At 42.0% G+C, this 18,674-nt stretch overlaps 1 protein-coding gene across 1 annotated transcript in view; it reads left to right on the forward strand.

The window, feature by feature from the left end:
- Positions 1 to 1,783: 1,783 nt before the first annotated feature.
- RFX8 (regulatory factor X8) overlaps positions 1,784 to 18,674 on the forward strand; it is a 29,192-nt gene continuing 12,301 nt past the window's right edge. Inside the window, exons 1-9 of the mRNA XM_041468405.1 lie at positions 1,784 to 1,833; positions 5,176 to 5,299; positions 8,004 to 8,065; positions 9,385 to 9,471; positions 15,261 to 15,324; positions 16,351 to 16,485; positions 16,565 to 16,642; positions 17,167 to 17,280; positions 17,937 to 18,087. Of these exons, the coding sequence (XP_041324339.1) occupies positions 1,784 to 1,833; positions 5,176 to 5,299; positions 8,004 to 8,065; positions 9,385 to 9,471; positions 15,261 to 15,324; positions 16,351 to 16,485; positions 16,565 to 16,642; positions 17,167 to 17,280; positions 17,937 to 18,087 (865 nt within the window). The remainder of the gene's footprint in view (positions 1,834 to 5,175; positions 5,300 to 8,003; positions 8,066 to 9,384; positions 9,472 to 15,260; positions 15,325 to 16,350; positions 16,486 to 16,564; positions 16,643 to 17,166; positions 17,281 to 17,936; positions 18,088 to 18,674) is intronic.

The raw sequence follows: 18,674 nt of genomic DNA on the forward strand, positions 1-18,674 counted from the left end.
GACAGGCACACCTGAACTGGCAGGAGTGTCCCAGGCAGCACCTACTGCCAGACCTGCTGCAGAAGCTCTGGGAGTACTTACATGGCAACACCGCAGCAGCCTTACAGCTGCTGCAGTAACCACCCTTAGTTCTTACAACAGCTACTTCAACCTGAGAAAGCTTTTGCTCTACAGTATTTGCAGGAGTATTTGCTCTCTAAATGCCCCACAGAGGAGGTCAGTAGACTGCAGACAAACAAAATCAAGACCAAAAACCGCAGTCACTGAGGGAAGCTTCCGCAATCAGCCATTAAGCACAGTTATTGATGGCAGACTGTACTGGTTACAATGCATATACTAACACTAACCTGGGTTTTTGGCTGACAGCATTTTCAAGGCTTTGGTTCAGGGGCCCTTGAGTGAACATCGTCTCCCCATGGGCTTCTCAACACAGCACGAGGCTTCACAGATTCAAAGCAATCTGTACCGTACATGACATCTGTGTGCACTGCTCCTCAAAAACAAGGTACATCAAGGGACCAGAAAACCAGTAACCTGCCACTTTAAATTCCCTTTCCTGGTGTCGTGCTCCCTACCCCCGCTTTAATATTGCTGTCTACCAACGTGTTGGCTTTGGTCATATTGTCATAACGAAGGAAGCAAGCCAGTCTGTGTCACATATGGGGATTTCAGGAAGCTAATTAACAGGAGGGAGCTGTGGGAGTTTCTGAGAAGCTGAGCTCTGATGTAACCCAAAGCCGTGGACTAGTAAGCTTTTAGATGCTCCAGCCATACATAATTTATGTTTGTCAGTCACATGGCAGCAAGGCTCATTTTGCATAATGGATACTTGTGATGGAAAAGTGCTTACAGGGTTTCAGCAGAGCAGACAGACCTTTCATCTATGTGTATCAAAGAGAAATTAAACAATTATGGGAGTTTGCAGCATCCCTGTTGAAAACTCTGAAAGTCAGGCCTTAAAGATGTACAAAACCCTCTAGGACGGCACTTGTGATCACAGAATCATGGAATCATAGAATGGCCTGGTTGGAAGGGACCATAAAGATCACCGAGTCCCAACCTCCCCTGCCATGGGCAGTGACACCTTCCACCAGACCACGCTGCTCAAAGCCCCATCTGACCCGGCCTTGAACATTTCCAGGAACAGAGTACCCACAGCTTCTCAGGGCAACCTGGGCCAGTGCCTTGCACCCTCACAGCAAAGAATTTTTTCCTAACACATAATCTAAACCTATGCTTAGTTTGAAGCTATTCCCTCTTCTCCTGCCACTACATGATATTCAGAAGTACCGCTGCGCGATCGGCCATTCACACCGCTTTTCCATTCGGACAGAATTCCTTTTCTCGCCTGCAGTTCCTACAAAAAAACAAAAAACAAAACAAAACAAAAAAAAAGACAGAAATCAAAAAACCAAAAACAAGCAAACAAAACCCAACCCCCCCCCCCCCCCCAAAAAAAAACAAACCAAAAAACAAAAAACCAAAAACCACCCAAACCATCAGGCAGCAGAGCAGTGGGTGGGTGCCAGGAATGCCGCATGGCACCCGCCCTTCGCGCCGGGGCCGTGGCTCGCCCGAGCTCTCCGCAGGGCGCGGGCACCACTGCGGGGCCGTGCGGGGCCGTGCAGGGCCATTGGGGGCAGTGCGGGGCCCGGGGTGGGGCCGCGCGGGCGGGCGTTAGCGCCGTCCGTTAGGCACGGCCCCGGCACGCAGCGGCCCCGGCCCCACCATCGCGGTCCCAATGGACGACGCGGAGCCGCAGCCCGCCCCGGAGCCGGCCGACATGGCTTACTTCGGCCCCACCTCCCTCACCTACCTCCCCGTCCTGCAGTGGTGCGTGCTGTCCCTGTGCCCGCCCCCCGGACGGGCCGGGGCGCGGGATGGAGCGGGGAGGTGGCGCGGCGGTCTCTGCTCTCCCGTGAGGCTCGCAGGGTCTGCCTTGCCACAGGGAGTGGAGGAGTCCCGCTTTTAACTCTTCTCGCCGTTTCGTAGGGCAAGAGTGTGGTTTGCTGCAGAGGCCCCATCATCATGGTGATGCATTAACGATACCAAGCAAGCAGGGAAATTTCCCTGAAAGACCATCCCGTGCCACAAGCCTTAGTGATATGGAGGTGGCTTGACATGGGGGAAACGGGGCTTTGTCTCAGCCTGTGCACTGGCCGGGATGCAGCCCTGGCAGCCATCCCCTTGGTGTGATGCTGCAGGGCATCTCCCTGGAGGATCTCCCTGGCTCTACCACTGGTGCCTGGTGGGATCTTACAGCACACAGGTGGCTGCGAGCAGGTGGCACACTGGCACTCAGGGTGATGCTGGATGTTTGAGATTCTCCAAGGTTATTTTTTCCTGAGATGAAGGTCTAACACCTTAATGAGACACTTGGTGTAGTGGAGGAAGGTTGACACCATTGTTTTCTTGGGCTTTGAGAAGAGCATCCTCTGGCCTGTGACAGAGAAACCAGGGTTACTTTGCTTGTCTCCCCAAGCACAAATGAGTCCTGCTCATAAATAATGTTGAAGCTTTTGTGAAACAGTAACAACACGTACAAACTTTTAACTCATCAGCAAGTGGTCTTAAATAATTTTACTCCCCCCATCAGTCATACTGGAGCAGTGGGAGTTAGTCTTGTGTTTTCCCTGTGATATAGATACCACTGCTCCCATTTTGAAAGGACTGAAGAAAGAGATTCATACAAGGTCATTCATCCAACAGGTCTGAGACACAGCATAAAACTGTGTCTCATAAGCAGTCCTTGAAAGGATGAACTAATGATTCTTCTCGTCATGACAATCCTCTTTTCATGTTCTGAAAATTTTTGAATGTTCAGCTTCATTTTACAGTTGGTGCATTTCCAGTAGCAAACCAGATTTTGGTCTAGAAATGGTTTAACAGCAGACTTGCCAACCTGTATAATGGCCTGGCTGCTAAGGGCTCACACAGAATAGGTGGCAAACCCTAAATATTTGGAGTCTGTGTGAGGTCCTAAAATCAATCAGATAAAAACCCCTACACAGTGTGTGGATAGACAGTAGATGAATGGAGGAGGCCTTTCCCCCTGTGCTTTCACTTTAACCTCTAGCTTTCTCCCTTACCACACTTTCATTTTGATTTTTTTGTCTTTATTCACAGTTTTGTTTTGATGCATGCCATAAAAGCTCAGGTTTTGAAAACCTTGGGGCTAATAAGCAAGAAGAGGAGTGCTGTGCTCTTTTCTGTGTAGTTTGCTTTCCTGATAGAAATATTTTTGTATTATGTGTCAGCACTAAGAAGGTGTTTGACTTACTATTTGAAAAAGACTGGCAGCTTAATAGACAAAAAATTTACGAAATTGAATTCCCAAATACTTTGTCGCTAAGTAGTTAGATGCTGAGGAAAAACTATTGGCAGAAACCAGCTACTGGAGCATGAATTAATTTCTCATGCACTCCCAATGACTCTTGTGATGTTATATTAAGGATGAATTTGAACTTAAGGTTAATCTCCTCTGAGACTGCTCAATTGTGAAGAGTTTTGAGATGCTCTAGAAGAAAAAGCACTTCTGCCTGTTGGGAGGCAGAGCTCATCAGGATTCTTATGTAGAATGAATTTCATTTACCTTTTAGCCTGATGATGGGAAATACCCCATTAGAGCAGCAGATCCCCTGTCTTTGGGTGCAGGTTCCTGCTCAGGTCTGGACAGGAAGCCTTTGCTCTTGGATGGTGGGGCTGGAGGTGGTGAGGAGCTGGCAGGGAGCCCAGCACAGCCTCTTGGACTGTTGGGTGAGGAGATGGTCTTCAAGGAGGTATAGGTGAGGCATTTGGGGGTCCTCTGCTAGGCAGAAGGAATGCTGGGGGAAGCAGATAGCATTCTTCAATGGAAAGAGAGGAGGAGGCACAAATAACAGGGAGGTAAACATCATCAACTGCACAGAGACCATATTCTTGCTCAGTCTGTTCTAGCAAGCCAATTTGCCGCAGACCTTATCCAGTGCCTCCTGACAAAGCAACCAAGATAAACAACTGGGTTGCCTGAAGTCAGGGCACTAAAGCAGAGGATGCTGATTTGAAGTCCAGCTGGCTTATCACACCCAGTGGATTGAAAAGTCTGCTTTCCCAACCAACTCGATTGTCAGTAAAGACACAGTGAGTAACTGGCACTGTGCTGCACTGGCATTCAGCTGATAAATTAATTAAATATGCATAAATAATTTGGTAGAACGGAAACAGAGTCAGAGCAAGAAAGCCCCATGATATGAGCAGTGTGTCATGCTTTGAAGATTAATCCCTCTGCTCCTTTGATTCATCTTTGCTCTCGTATTTGCACCGTAGCCTATTATCTTATGACATCAAAACCATTGGCATTATTTTATAATTAAAGATCATTTTTTCCTGGTGAAGATAATATCTTAGGCTAATAAGTAACCAAGTTTACATTTCCCTCACCTTATTCACACAAGTAGTTGCATTTACTTGACTATGACCATTCTGATTAGTAGGATGAATCAGGGATTTGGCAAAAGGATGGATATTTAAACACCTAAGCCTGTTTCAGTCCTGGCAGTTCTGTTATATAGTAACTGTAAATTAAAACTCTGTTCTCCTATTAAACTTGTCCTAAAATCACAAAAACAGAATGTGGTCTATTATAGTTTGTGCACTCTGTCCCAAAACACCATATTTAATATTTTAGGTGGAAAAATTCTTGTATTATTATTTTTGGTATAGTGGATACCCTTCTATTTAGAAGACTGAAGTTAGATCCTTTGATATAACAACATTTTGCGTATGAGAAATTCTAATACTGTCTGTATTGGTGTTAATATTATAATGGCATTACTAAGCACTATTGTTTTAATTTAAAAATTATGAGAACTAGTTAATTTCTTAGCAGAATCTCACATCACCTCTCTTACATGTTGAAAGCAAGGAAAATAGGGCTTTAAAAGTTAAAAGTAAACAGAGAGTATACATGTGTGTATATATATATATATATATATATATATATAAATACATATATGAAAAAGTATATTGTTTCCCAGGATACAGAATAACACAAAGGAAGTAGCTCTTTTTGATTCTATGCTTCTATAAAATCAGAATGACTATTACAGAGCCCACAGTAAATCTGATGAACTATAAAAATCTGACTATTCTTTCTTCTAACTTTGACATAAACCATTGATGACTTTTGTTTTGAAGGCTAGCTGATAATTTCTATTTGTGTGGAGGATGCACTGTACCCTGTCGGCTGCTATATGAGCTGTATATTGAAACCTGCAATCCAGATTTCAAGATTCAAGTACATCCATCCACCTTTGGAAAGGTACAGAGTAGATAGGATATATAGGATAAGAAGTAGGGATGCCTAAAGAGAAAGCCTGATCATCAGCTTTACACACTGCATATCAAAAGACATTAAATAACAGAGAAGAATGAATATGTCATTAATTATGCTTGTGCATTTTCTAATGTATTTCTGCTAAGCCTTGGTGTAGATGCATTTGTACCAGAGGAAAGAGTATTGTTTGGCATGCAGTTTATTTTCTTCAGGGAGCTGGTGCGTGATACACTAGCAAAGATTTCTTTTGCCAGTATATTTTAGAAAGTTTTACAGTTTTCTTTTTTTAACAGCAGAAAATTATGCAGCTCATTCCAAGGAGATGACTCTTCTGTCTTTAAAAGATACCTTTGGTTGTTACACAATTTTATACTTTCCCTTTTCAGTATACTTGAGGAGATTTTGCTCCAAACATGCCCTAAAAAGTTGCTACAGAATCATCCATGCAAAACAAATGCAGATGTAGAACTGAATCTCCTTCTAACAGTTCCACTTTTCTATTACGTACAGGTTGATACAACCCATGGAAATATTGACACTTAGGAATCCAAATTGCAATCAACACCCATAGCTAGTCAACCTTTTTTAACTAATTAAGGAAGATATTGTGATTATTTCTTGTTCAAGACTTCTTACTCAGATTTCAGAACTTCCTATTTTATATGGGTAACTTTCTGTTAATTCCCACAGTAAGAGCTACTAAGCATTGTTTTAACACAAGCCCAAAATAATTTAAGTACAAGTTGTACCTGAAGTCAATTTCATTTGTATGGCTAACCCCATTCTATGAATCATTTATCTCAATTCAGTTGAATCTAATTTTTTTACTGGATAGGTTAAATCACTTTTGCTGAAAATTAATATTTGAGTGAGTGATCTGGTGTAATTTATTACCACAGCTTAATGGATCATCACCCATCAGCTAAGACCACGGGTAGAATTTGCCTGGCTCAGCATAGACATTGGCCATGAAGCTTGTCACCTTAAAAATCTCTAGGTAGCCACTGGAGAGAAATAAGTAGCTACACATTTCCTCAGACTAAGTGAGTCACCTCAGACAGCTCAGATGAACGGGGCCTCAGAACTGCCATTTGTGTTTCTCATTGACTGCGCAGTCTGCAGTGACTATCCCAGACTCCTCTGCCTTGTAGCCATGTGGATGAGATCAATCCCATCCTGCCTGTACCCTTCCAGTGCTCCAGCACAGCTGAGTTACCGCCTGTAAGCCAAGCCTTCATGTGGTTTACCTTAATGTGTTTGACTTTTAAGCTGGGACAGGCACAGATGAAGCGTGTCTGGTGACATGGAAGAGCTGACGAGCCAGAGCTGCTGTGGGCTGGTGCTTGCAACTGTTTGCTTACAGCCTCAACCAACCCAGGGCATTGCAGTGCAAGCTGGCACACCCCAAAGCAGCAAGCTGGGGTGCTTTGAAATGGTCTGGCCTTGTGCACCAAGAGAATGGACCTTGTAGCAAGAAGCCGAAGAGAGCAGGAACCACAGCAATCCTGGTTTAACCTGAGTGCATGTGTAATCACTGACCACAGCCTGTAATGGGCTGAGCTATTAATAATTTACCAAGCTGTAGTAACCTGACTGTGCTCCATGTGTGTGGACTGCAAGGGCTTTTGCAGTCCAGCCCCATGTGGGTCAAACTACGGTGGTTGAAGACACTACTAGTCTCATCTGCCCTGTCCCTCTGCCCAAATACATCACTGTCTCTGTAAGGAATAGCAGCGGGAGGAAGGATATGTCCTGTGCCACAAAAGTCCCAGTTTCATAGGCTGTCCTTTTAGAAAAATGGGGTTATACTATGCTATCAATTTGAGAAAGGGAGCAGCTGGGGTGGGTGCATGCAGAAACGTGCAATGAACAGGTCCATCATAAACCCTAGAGGTGCATGTTGATGAGTCCTTTACCAGGGCTTTGGGCCACCCACACACTGAGCAGAGTCCAAGCTCTGTGCTGCTGAGTGGAGACTCTCCTCACTCCTCGCTAACACGGAGTAAATCCTCTGCTCCTGCTATATTGGGAATATTGGAGTGTCCTGGGTTAGTCCTGGACCCAGGTGTCCTGAGTTAGTCTCAGGACAGCTCATGCAGAATAATCGTAGTGAAGTGGATTATAACCCTGACAGTATCTAATTACTCTGTAGAGCCCAGCCTTGACAGATGCTGCATGACCTCAGTTCACACCACCACAGTGGTCAAAAGGTTGCTTTGCAGCTTGATGATTCAGGTCCTTTTAAGACAGATAATCTGGCCCTATCCTGTCAGTACATCTTCCAAGAGTAAGTGGGTAGATGAAGCCCCTTGGGTAAGTCCTTCATAAATGAATAGGGCTTGAAGGTCTGGCAGAGCATGGGACCGTCAGGGCACCTTCAGGTTCCCCCAGCTGATTGATCTTGCCCTGGCTGCTGGGGATCTCTTGGTGTGAGCACTGTTTTCTAGTGCAAACTATAAAAATAATTCCTACCTGAGAGAGGTAATCCTTTAAATTATTTAGCCTTGGATCCACAAATGCCTGATTGAGTTTAGTTCAACAGTTACCATTTGAGAGGTATGTAAGAACAGGTATTAGCCTGGAAATTATGAAAAGCAAACAAAGTGATTAAAGACAAAAAAGCGTGCCAGATACATTTTTGCATCTTCTAATGAATTTACCAAGTATCTCTAATTTTCTGTTTATACAGCTTATTCAGTTAGTTTTCCCAGGCCTGGTGACAAGAAAGCGGACCACAGCAGGGAGCATCAGGTATTGGGTTTTTGTCCTTTCTTTGAAAATGTTACTTATAACTATTCTAATAAAAAATTTAAAGTGGGTGACTTTTCAGCCCCAACACTGTAATATGTCAGCTGAATTGTTGGTTGCAAGTATGTAACACAACCCAAGATCCAGAGTAATTCATGGTGTAACCAAGGACATTAAAATAGAGTTAATTCCATGAAAACCACCACATCAGATCTGTTTTGGTAAGGCATGATTTCCAGATTGGACTGCTTTTTAAAAGACCTCAGTGCTCCAATTTGTATTGGCTTTTTGTCCTTGCACACATCCATGGAGTGACCCAGCATATACTGATGGTCAATGGAAATACTGTACAGTTTCAAACCATTTAAATCAGACAACTTCAGGTCCTCCTCCTAAACGTCCTTTCTTTTCCCTTCCCTCTCTTCTGGAGCACAGAGAGTTTGATGCATTTTCATGTCCAAAGTTATACTCACATGCTGAACATCTAGACTAGGAAAAGGGATGTTTTAAGCTCATTGAAACTGAATAATTTTACAAGCATTTTGTGTAGCTGTCAAGTATGGGCTTTGAGAACAACATGCCTTGACTTGTTTCCACTAGTCTGGACTTGCTATCAGCTTGAGCTAGGAGATCCTTTATTTTGGGAGACACCCTGGGCTTCTGCTCACAGCAGGCAGGATTTGGGATGGTGTTTGGTGGCCTCCATGCTCTCTGTTCCCATCAGCAGAAGGTTCCCTGCTCCTCGCTGCCCCAAAGCATGGCACTGCTCCCCTTCTCCTGGTGGCCCAGCCTGGGAGGAGCCGGCTGGCAGCACCGTGTAGCAGAGATGGTGGCTCTGTTTCTCACTGAGCTCAGATAAATCTTACAGAAGGTCTGGCAGTTTCCTTGAGTTTTAGCTTGCCATGACACTGAGGGGCCATCCAGTCACTGAGCTACTGTAAATGGCTGAGGAACAGCTGCGCTAAGTCCTTCAACTTCCGCGGGGATGTGGGGACCTCTGTCTGCTCAGAGTCTGTTTCCTGACTTCACTAACTGTCCTGTACAAATCTGAGGCACTCCATTCACTGGCTTAAGTTTTATTTCATTTAGAAGAGGGTATCATTGCAGGACAAAAACTGTTAAAAGGAGTTTGTAAAAAGTTTGTGTAATTATTTTCTGTTTGGGAAAATAAACATTCAACAAAATTTAAAAAAACAAAAAAAACTTTTTCTACTTGATCTTTTCTTGGTTAAATAGAACGATCATCTGCTTTCAAAAGAGGATTATGAATTATTTGCCGACTTGTTGAAAATCATACAGTTAATATTTTTTTTATTTTCTAGATATCATTATGATGGAATAGCTATCAAGAAGGAGTCTTCCTTTTATGCACGTTTTTGCTGTCTTCTGTATGAACAAAATTATCTGAGGTTTGTTTTTTAAAATGTTTTAATCAAAAAATGTCACATGGCTGTCTATATGTTTTCTGTCCATGAAAATCTGTAAATCTTCTGTTGAACACTGACAGTAGCATTACATTTTTGTTCTCATTATAAACACTATGAAAGTGCTGTGCCATTAAATGCTGTGCCCTAATAGACAAGCTGCATTTTGGAAACAGACACTGCCTAATTAGACTTCCAAAAATTTGACATTTTAGCCACATCTTAAGAGCAGGAACTCATGCTGGACCTAAAAGAAGAGCTTAATATGTTAAGACCCTAAATGGGAGCTCAAAAAAAATCATTGAAATGGCATCTTGACATTCTATCACCTTCCTCATTAAACAGTAGGCTGGAGAAATGTGTTACAGTATAAATGACTGCGCTGTTTTGAAGAGTCCTACACACAATCTTGTTATCTGGGTTTTTGCTGCTTGAAACAGTATTTCAAAAATGCTTCAGTCACTTGGTTTTAAAATATCAGATTTTAAAATCACCTCTTGTCGAGAACATCAATTATAAAATGCATAAGACAAGTAAAAATGGATTGCAAAACTTAAAAGCGTAAAGTCCTAAAATGAATGTAAGATACTATGGTAGGTTAAAGGGTAGACAGGAGCATGTTGTGGGCAGGAGAGGAAGAATTCTCGTGGCTGAGCTCATGGTTCAGATAAACAAACCCAGGCTTGAACTTCTTCCCAAGGAAAGGAAAAAAAAAAAAAAAGGAAGAGAAATGTTTTACACTGCTTTACAGTGAAGAAAAAAATTAGGTACAGTCTGTGCCTTCGACTTTGAAGACCATGTTTGTATCCTCATTCTCTTACAGTCATATACATTACTTTAGTGTGTATATGGGTAAATTCTATAATTAGGTTTTCATCCTTTAATATGGAGATACAGCATTATTCTGTGGCATGAATGCTAGGGGCATACAAGTCCATATAAGGACCCAGATATCTGGTGATGCTGAAAGTGTTTCAGTGATATTTTGTATAATATTTACTTAATTGAGTGCATGCGTTGGAAGAACATGGAAAAATTATACCCATAGGTTTGTTGCCTTTCTTCACAGGTTTTATGGCAGGTAATGTTGCAGAAGTCCATAGAGGGACAAGGGTAAATGTTGAGACAGGACAGAGGATCAGGTTCTGCAGATGATCGACTGGCAGTCTGTGAGACTAAACAAATTATTAATAGGAAATTTGAGGCTGGTTTCCCATGTCACACTTATTGAAGGATATCCTTCACTTTCTCTGTACCCAGTATAACCAGAACAGGCCTAAGGTTTGACATCCACAATGAGAAAGGTCTTGTCCACTGTTTAAGGGATATTGCAGGTCTCTGGCTAAGTTTCTTTCCTTTTCACGGAAAGAAAGGTGTTTCCCGGCAGCATCACTTAAAAATAGCAATCTTGATGGGCATAAAAGGAAAGCTGATTGCTCTGGTCGTATGGGAGCTGAGAGAGAGCAGAATTACTTGAATTGTTGCCCTTTTTTTTCTTCCAGTGTAGAAACATGAGGAAAAAATTATAAAGTAGGAGGAACCAAAGAAGCAATGTTAGCTGAGTTTGGGGCAGGTGGAAAAAGAAGGACTTTAGCCACTGCTGGGAGACAGACACACCACATACGCCAGGATAGCTTGTCTTTAGCCCTCCTCATGGAAATGAGCCTTCTCCTTTGTGGGCTGGGAACAGCCTGTGGGTCATGCTTAACCACAGGGGAGATGCTGCCCTGGCTGCTCCAGGCCTCCTCCTCCTTCTCCACAGCTGCAGAAGTGCCTGCCCAGACACCCACTCCTAAAAAACTGTGTTTAATTTGGCCAAGGCAAGAAATAGGATGTGCCTTCCAGGGAAAGGACTGACATCAACCAGCCACCTACTGATCTTGATATTGGTTCTTAAGATAAGCACCTGTCCTATTGAGAAAAGGCTGAGAGTTGGCATTCTTCAGCCTGGAGAAGAGAAGGCTCCAGGGAGACCTTAAAATCACCTTCCAGTACCCAGAGGGAGCCAACAGGAGAGCTGGGGAAAGACTTTGTACTGAAAGAAGGTAGGCTTGATTGGATATTAGGAAGAAATTCTTTACAATGAGGGAGGTGAAGCACTGGAACAGGTTGCCCTGAGAAGCTGTGGATCCCCATCCTTGGAATTGTTCAAGGTCAGGCTGGATGGGGCTCTGAGCAACCTGCTCTAGTGGAAGGTGTCCCCGTCCATGGCAGTGGAGTTGGACTGGATAATACTTCACAGTCCCTTACAAACCAAACTATTTTATGATTCTGTAACTTTTCAGATTAAAAAAAAATCAAAATATAAAGATCATATTCAGACAAAGATCATATTTCTAGCTGCAGTAGAAAAGTCCCTTAACTACAAAATTATCTTGTCTGATGCTCCCTTCATTAAAGACAATTTTAAGAAGACACTAAAATATTGAGGCGAGCCAGACAACTGAAATTGGAACAGCTTCCATTCTAAATTCAGCTACATGTCCCTCTCCCAAGCCAACATGCAGGCCCACAACACCTGGGCAGATGGGTGTCACAATTACTTCTTAGTATCTCATATAGCACAGCAGGAGAAAACAGAGAGAAAGCAGTTGAAAAGCACAAAAGGCAGCTAGAGAAGGATGAGTAGCAGGACTCTGAAAGAAATAATTAGGTCTCATACTAAAAAAGCATCTGCTTCAACCAAATAAGTGAGTTAGTTTCCATTTCTGTGGAGTTTTGTAAATTTTTTTGCAATTAAGTAATGAAGGAAATAACTCATCTTTACTGTCCTATCAGTAGGGTTCAGTACTTTTTGAAAGCAGCATTAATTTTTCATGATCCAATAAAACTGATAAAACCAGCAATGGAAAAATCTATATTGTTTTTTACTTTAAAAAATTGGAATTTTGAAAAAGTAGTTAAAACTTGATGACTCTTTTACCTGCAAGAAGAAGTTGTGTTCTCGTATAAGTAATCATATGTGTAAACACAGCAGGGTATATGACATATAATGTAAATTTTTGAGAGTGTATTTGTGTGGAAATTTCCAAATCAGAGTGAAGAAGATTTATAATGTAGCATTTCAGTGCAGTCCAGTGCGAGTCTGTTGTCCAGACCCCTCTGATGGGATAACTTCTCTGGCTTGTTGCCATTTCCCTCAGGCACAGGCTGGGATATCTGTTTCAACAGTAAACGTGTCCTAAATAGCTACTGCGCCCTCCCATGCCTGAATAAAATCCAACATGCAGATGCTTTTTCTGTCACACCTACCAGAGAGGAAAGTGGATCCCTGAGCCCAGCTGAGACACCACGGCATCCATCAGCCAGTGGGCTGGCAAGGAAAAGAATGGCTCCAAAATTGTGGACTCTTTCTAATTACTGCAAAGGATATTTCTTGACCATGATAGCCAGCAAGTGACATGGTGCTGGTAGTGAGGAACTAGGCTGCTGAAGGATCTGGCAGCCTGGGAGCTATGCTTGTGGGTGTCACAGAAATGGCAGTAAGATTATAGTGGTTTGCCTTTAAACACAAAGAAGGTGTTTGCATTTTGGTAGTCAGTGGGACCTCGCATGTGTCTGGGTTGGAATATTTTCATACAAGGGGTGATGAGGATGGTCTTACACAGCACCTGTGAATTGGTTCATTGAGAGATCTTCAATTCTTTGAAGATATGTGTACCACTGCTCTGATGGCGTTGCTATGAAAATAGTGTAAATATATGCAGCTGTAGTCAGTGAGGTCTGCAAATGTATTACAGACATGAGGGAATATGGTATTTACTGATTTGTATTACAGCAGAATGTGATCCCTCTTGGAATGGGAGCTTTGAGGACAAGCTCTCCCTAAAATGGTACCTGGTCTGGCTCAGAGTACAGCAGTGTTTAAAAACTGTCATTGAATTTTGGTTCTGTAATAGCTGTTTTTTTGATTCTAGTAATAGACAAGGTTTAGGGTCCTGACTGGCTAGTGAAGCAAACATACTATTTTTTCATTAAAAAAAAATATTTTGCTTCCAGCAAATTAACTTTTCCAATCTCTGTGTAATCTGACAGTCAACAGCAGGCACATTCACCACCTTCCCTCCTTTAATTTTTCTTTTGTTCTTCCCATTTGCTTTGCTGTTATTCTTTATTTCATCCCCATTGTTGTATTTCCCATTTTAGCTTCAGTTCCCACCCCAAAGCATTGCCCAAACTCTGCAAGAGAGATGGTGAAACTCCTTGTGATTTTTTTGTCTCCGATTTTCCCCTTCTCCCACCCACCTCCTCTTTTGTGCGTTCTGCCTTTTCCCAGGCACTGCTCTCCGGGGGAAGTGAGCATCTCAGATGTGCAGCCGAGCACCAGGTGAGCCCCAGCCCCCTTTGGTAACAGTGGGAGCTGTTTGTCAGTGTTCCATAGGTGTTTGCACTTAACCAGCACCGAGCTCCTGGCTGGCTGCTGGGCACAGAGGACTCCTTGTCTGTCCTCCGTGTCCCTGTGTCAGGGGAGTGGGGAGCCAGGCTGCCGAGGGAACCCAGGCACTGGAGGCGAGCCATGCTGATACCTGTTGCCATAGCAGCAGCAGCAGAAGATACAGCTGGCCGCCCTCTCAGGGAGAGCAGGAGCTGGAAAATATTCATTAATTTTATTTCACCGGCTTTAGAAATCTACAGGAAGGACCTATTTGAAAGGAGTGTTATGAAACATCTCTACTTACATGTGTTTGCTTTGTCCAGTCACCACTTCTAAAATGTTTGGGCAAAGGAGTCACCAGCCCTACCAAACGTACTCAGCATGAATGTTGTGCCCTGTGTTGGGCAGCTAGATTGGTGGTTTTGCTGGAGCACAGCCTTCAAGGCACAGAGTAGGGCAGAGGGAAAGGTGGCAAGGGCCAGTCCTGTGGATGGCAGAGAGTGGAGAGGAACATTTTCAGTGGCTGGAGTTTACAGGAGCATAAGTTGTTACATTTTGTCCTCTGTCCCTTCAGGGCGTATGGTGGAACCCTGGTTTGTAATGCATCCCAGCAGTGAAACCCAGTAGCCAGGTTCTGGTTAGATTGCCTGCCACCCTTCCAGACAGGAGCCTTGAGTTTGAAATGCTTTCATAGACCGTGAGCAGCTGTCAGCAGCAGATGGAGGCTTGACTGGAGACATCCAATTTTTGCAGCATGTCCCTTTTACTAGCAACATTGCTTCTCCCTCTGCTACCATCAGCCTCACAAAACAGGCAGGGAGAGAGCCAGGAGAAAGTCCAGCAAGAAAGCAGCCTGTTGTGCCTGCTTTCAGCAACAAGCCAGAGGTCAAGCCTTTGCAGGTCTAGGTAAATTCTGACTGTGTGAAAAACCATGGCCAACTTGCAAAGTTAATGGGAAGTAGTCAGAAAGAAAATGCCATCTAAACTTATGTGTGATGCCGAAAATGTAATAACTGTGAAACCTAAAGCAAAAGGATTATAATGTTTTTGTTATTTTCATATTTGTGATAGTTATTACCATTCCAAACAAACTGCAACTAGAAATATAAACCCACGGTTCTGGTGCAAGAAGTTCAAAGACATTGCACTGTTAAATGGTCAATTGTCATTAAACTGAATGTTCCAGTTTAATCCTAAAATTCAGAAGTTGGTCCCAGATTTGTTAGAAAATCATGGGATTGCCAAATGACAAGAAAGGCAGCGGGCTTTGTTTCCCAAATACAATTCTCCAGTCTAGTGTAGTCTATCCAGTTTGAGCTCATTTTCTTGCTAAATACAGAATGAATCAGTGAACTTTTGAATGTTTGTTTGGTTTTTTCTGTTATTTATTTTATCACAGTAGAAGTCCCTGGAGTTCTGAAAATGCAGCTGATTACAAGAAGAATAGACAAAAAAAAGGAACAGTGAGTTTCAGATACATTAGACATAACAAAATATCTATCTGTGTGTTTAATTACAACTTCTATCTAATATGTTTTGATGAAATACAGCTAGTCCATCTTCCTCAAAATAATCTTGGTCTGTGTAATCTCACTACATGCTTAGTTCCCCCACTCCTATTTCATCCATTAGCTAAATATTTTTGTTGTCTTAACGTCAGCTCAAATAATTTTTTCTGGACTGAGAGCAGAAATTGTGGCTGACAGATCAGGTTTTGAATATTAGGGAGTTAGTGGGGCACAGCTTTCCTTGCCTGAGGCCCACAGTAACAGACCCTCATGCTGTTGAGATGGTGTCTTTTCAACACGTCATTTCTTACTCATTGACAACATCTACATGCTCGGAGTTTATTGTCATGAGAAGTATTTAATTAATGGGAAATGATTAAGAAAAAAGAGCAGAACCCCTGCCCACAGAAAAGGGCAGATGCAAAACTAACCTGTGGCAGTTCTCCCCTCAGCCAGCTGTCATGGGATGTCCTGACACCAGGCTTGTTGGATCAGCCAGCAGAGCATGAGCAACAAACTAATGTGGACCAAAGTGAGGAAAGAATGAGAGGCTGGATGTGTGACTTACTTCCACCGAGAGCTTGGGTGCAGTAATGAGTGCTGTGACAATGACAGACAATGGGAAATGTCCTGTCATCCCCCCAGCACAGCCAGCTATCTGCAGCCTTATGCAGAGGGTAACAAGTGTGACACGAGTGCTACAGAAAATATATATGGAAGATCTGTATAGCATTAAATATTTACTGGTTTTGAAAAGAAATTTATGTACAGTTTAGGATTTAAACATTTAGGCAGCCCTTCTTGTTTTTTTTATCCACCCTATTTTCTAAAAAAAGACAAGCATTTCTCTAAAGAAATACATCTTATTATAAAATCATGTCCTACAACTTCAAGAAAATACTTAACACCTTTAACCAAACTGACAAAGTAATTGCAATCTTTTTTTTTTTAATTGTCCAAAATAAATTCTGATGCATCAAGAGTAAGAATTTGCAGTATTATCCATCTGTCATTTATCTGAAGACTGAACAAGAGACATTTCATTACCTTTCTCCTGATTTCAACCAGTTCTTCTTTGGAGAACAAGCACAAAGTGAGACATACCCCTATGAACTGGTACGTTGAAAGTACATGGCCATAAAACAAGTTAGCTCTTTTCCTGTGAGATCATTTTGTACCCTCTTTTTGGTAACAGATTGCACTGCTTGCCAATGACTACTACAACTATTGTCAAGTTATTTTACAAATGGTGAGAGAGACCAAGCTTGACAAGGTATGCTTTTTCTTTAACAACATTTACTCCAACAGCAAACAGCTGTGAGGGCAAAATTGTGTCTGTGTAGCTTATTTTTACTTGATGGTTTGAGCCAAGGTAGATGATGATTTACAGACAAAAGGAGCATTTAGTCAAGTTATTTTAAAATTCTGAATTAACAAAACTTGCTCCAAGAATCTGAGTTTGTACACATATCCTGAGCCTTCCTGGCACTCCAGTAAGTCTGAGCTGAGCACCTAACACATAGCTATGGATACACACCTTTAACTACATCCTCATATCCATGGCACAATTCTTTGTTTCTTTCCTCTTTTGTACACTGCCTGGTGAGGTTCAGCTTGTTGCTGCTTCCCCAGCATGCTTCTACTTACACTGGAGCCCAGCCAGGATGGGCCCAGGCAAAGAGCCCATCTCCATGGTCATTCCTTTGCTTCTGTGTCTGTGTGTTGTCTTACTGAATTATATTTCATATTCCACGAGTGTAAAATCAGTGAAAATTCATAAAGGGCTCTGTGTGACAGGTGGAAGATTGTATCATGTCATTCTGGACATCTCTGCAGCCTGAAAGAATAGAACTGATGTGCCTGCCAGATGTGTGCCACCTGTTAAAAAGCTATGATAGGTATCTATTCAAGGTACTGCACACACATTTCCTTGCTGTAGTTATGCTATTACGTGTTTGTGTCTTTTTGGTAGCTCTAAGGAGAAGGGCCCTCTCTTTCTTTTGTGCCGTACAATAGGATTTCTGTTTATTCCTCAACTCTATCCTTTTGCTTCTTCTGAGGCAGCCTGGTATGGGTTTTGGTTTTGAAAGGAGATTATAGTAGAATTTGGGATAGCTTTCATTTTTCTCCTATATATTAATTTGAAAGTTCCTAATATCAGTGGAGTGTGCTGTTATATGGTCTGTGGTTCTGGCGTGGGGTTATCTGACTGAAATTTCAACTGATGATGATTTTCCAGATTATGAGAGTTACTTTTCCTTTGAGAACACTACTGCATTTCTCAGTAACCTTCCACACAGAAATATGCAGTTTTCTGATAAAAATAATTTGCTTCTTGTTCCCAGCAGGTCATTAAGTATTGTCTAGAAATTAATTCAGGAAGCAAGATTTACTCTTAGGGTCTTTGTCCTTCTGCTAAAAAAGTTAGCTTAGCTCTTTCTTAATTGGAAGAAAAAAAATGTGTTTCTTTACATTTACATTTAAATTATCAATATAATTTTATTTCATGCTGCTGTAAATATCTGTGGTACACCAGTCAAGTGTAGCAGCATGAATTTGTATTCTAGGAATTGGAGAACATCCTACTTCCTGATTTCCTGGAGGAGGTGCCTGCACAACACATAGACTCAATCAGATCATTCAGTGAAAATGTTAAATGTTGGATGCTTAATCCTTTGGGAGGTTTTCCATTACTGCTCCAAACATCCAAGTCTAATGGTAGGTTTGAGTAAGAGAGATATTTTCAAAAATAATCTTCGGTTAAACTGCAGAGAAGATTGTATTACAAAACTCTTAAATGATTTAAAAAAAAATTTAGCTGATGTAACAGTGGTAGTAGCAACAATTAGAGTTAGTTGGGATTCAGTTAAAAATAAATGGTTTTGCATACATGAGAACAAACTTAAGCCAAAAGTATTCCAAATTCATGGTAAATTGAAATGTACTTAAATTGAAATGTACTTAAATCTTTTTACAGATCTGTCTCTTGCCATGATTGCTTTGGCTGTGTAGATGACCAATGATATGCAGCATGCCCTCTGAAACTCAGATATTATTGTGTCTCTTCCTCTTACAAGTGGCTTTATGCTGATAAATAAATTAATGGCTATAGCAGTCCAATATGAAAGGGAAAAAAGCCATAGTCCCGTAGGGAAAATATGACTGACATTAGAAGACAATTGGAAAAAAATCTGTTCTCTACAAAGCTGTGGTATATGTGTGTGTTTGTAAACATGTACACACACACAATTATATTTATACCTATTAAGTTGAAGATTCTGACTAAAACATTGTGTTGGTCAGTT

The sequence above is a fragment of the Pyrgilauda ruficollis genome, unplaced genomic scaffold (assembly GCF_017590135.1).
Source record: "Pyrgilauda ruficollis isolate IOZ18807 unplaced genomic scaffold, ASM1759013v1 scaffold22, whole genome shotgun sequence".
Lineage (NCBI taxonomy): Eukaryota > Metazoa > Chordata > Aves > Passeriformes > Passeridae > Pyrgilauda > Pyrgilauda ruficollis.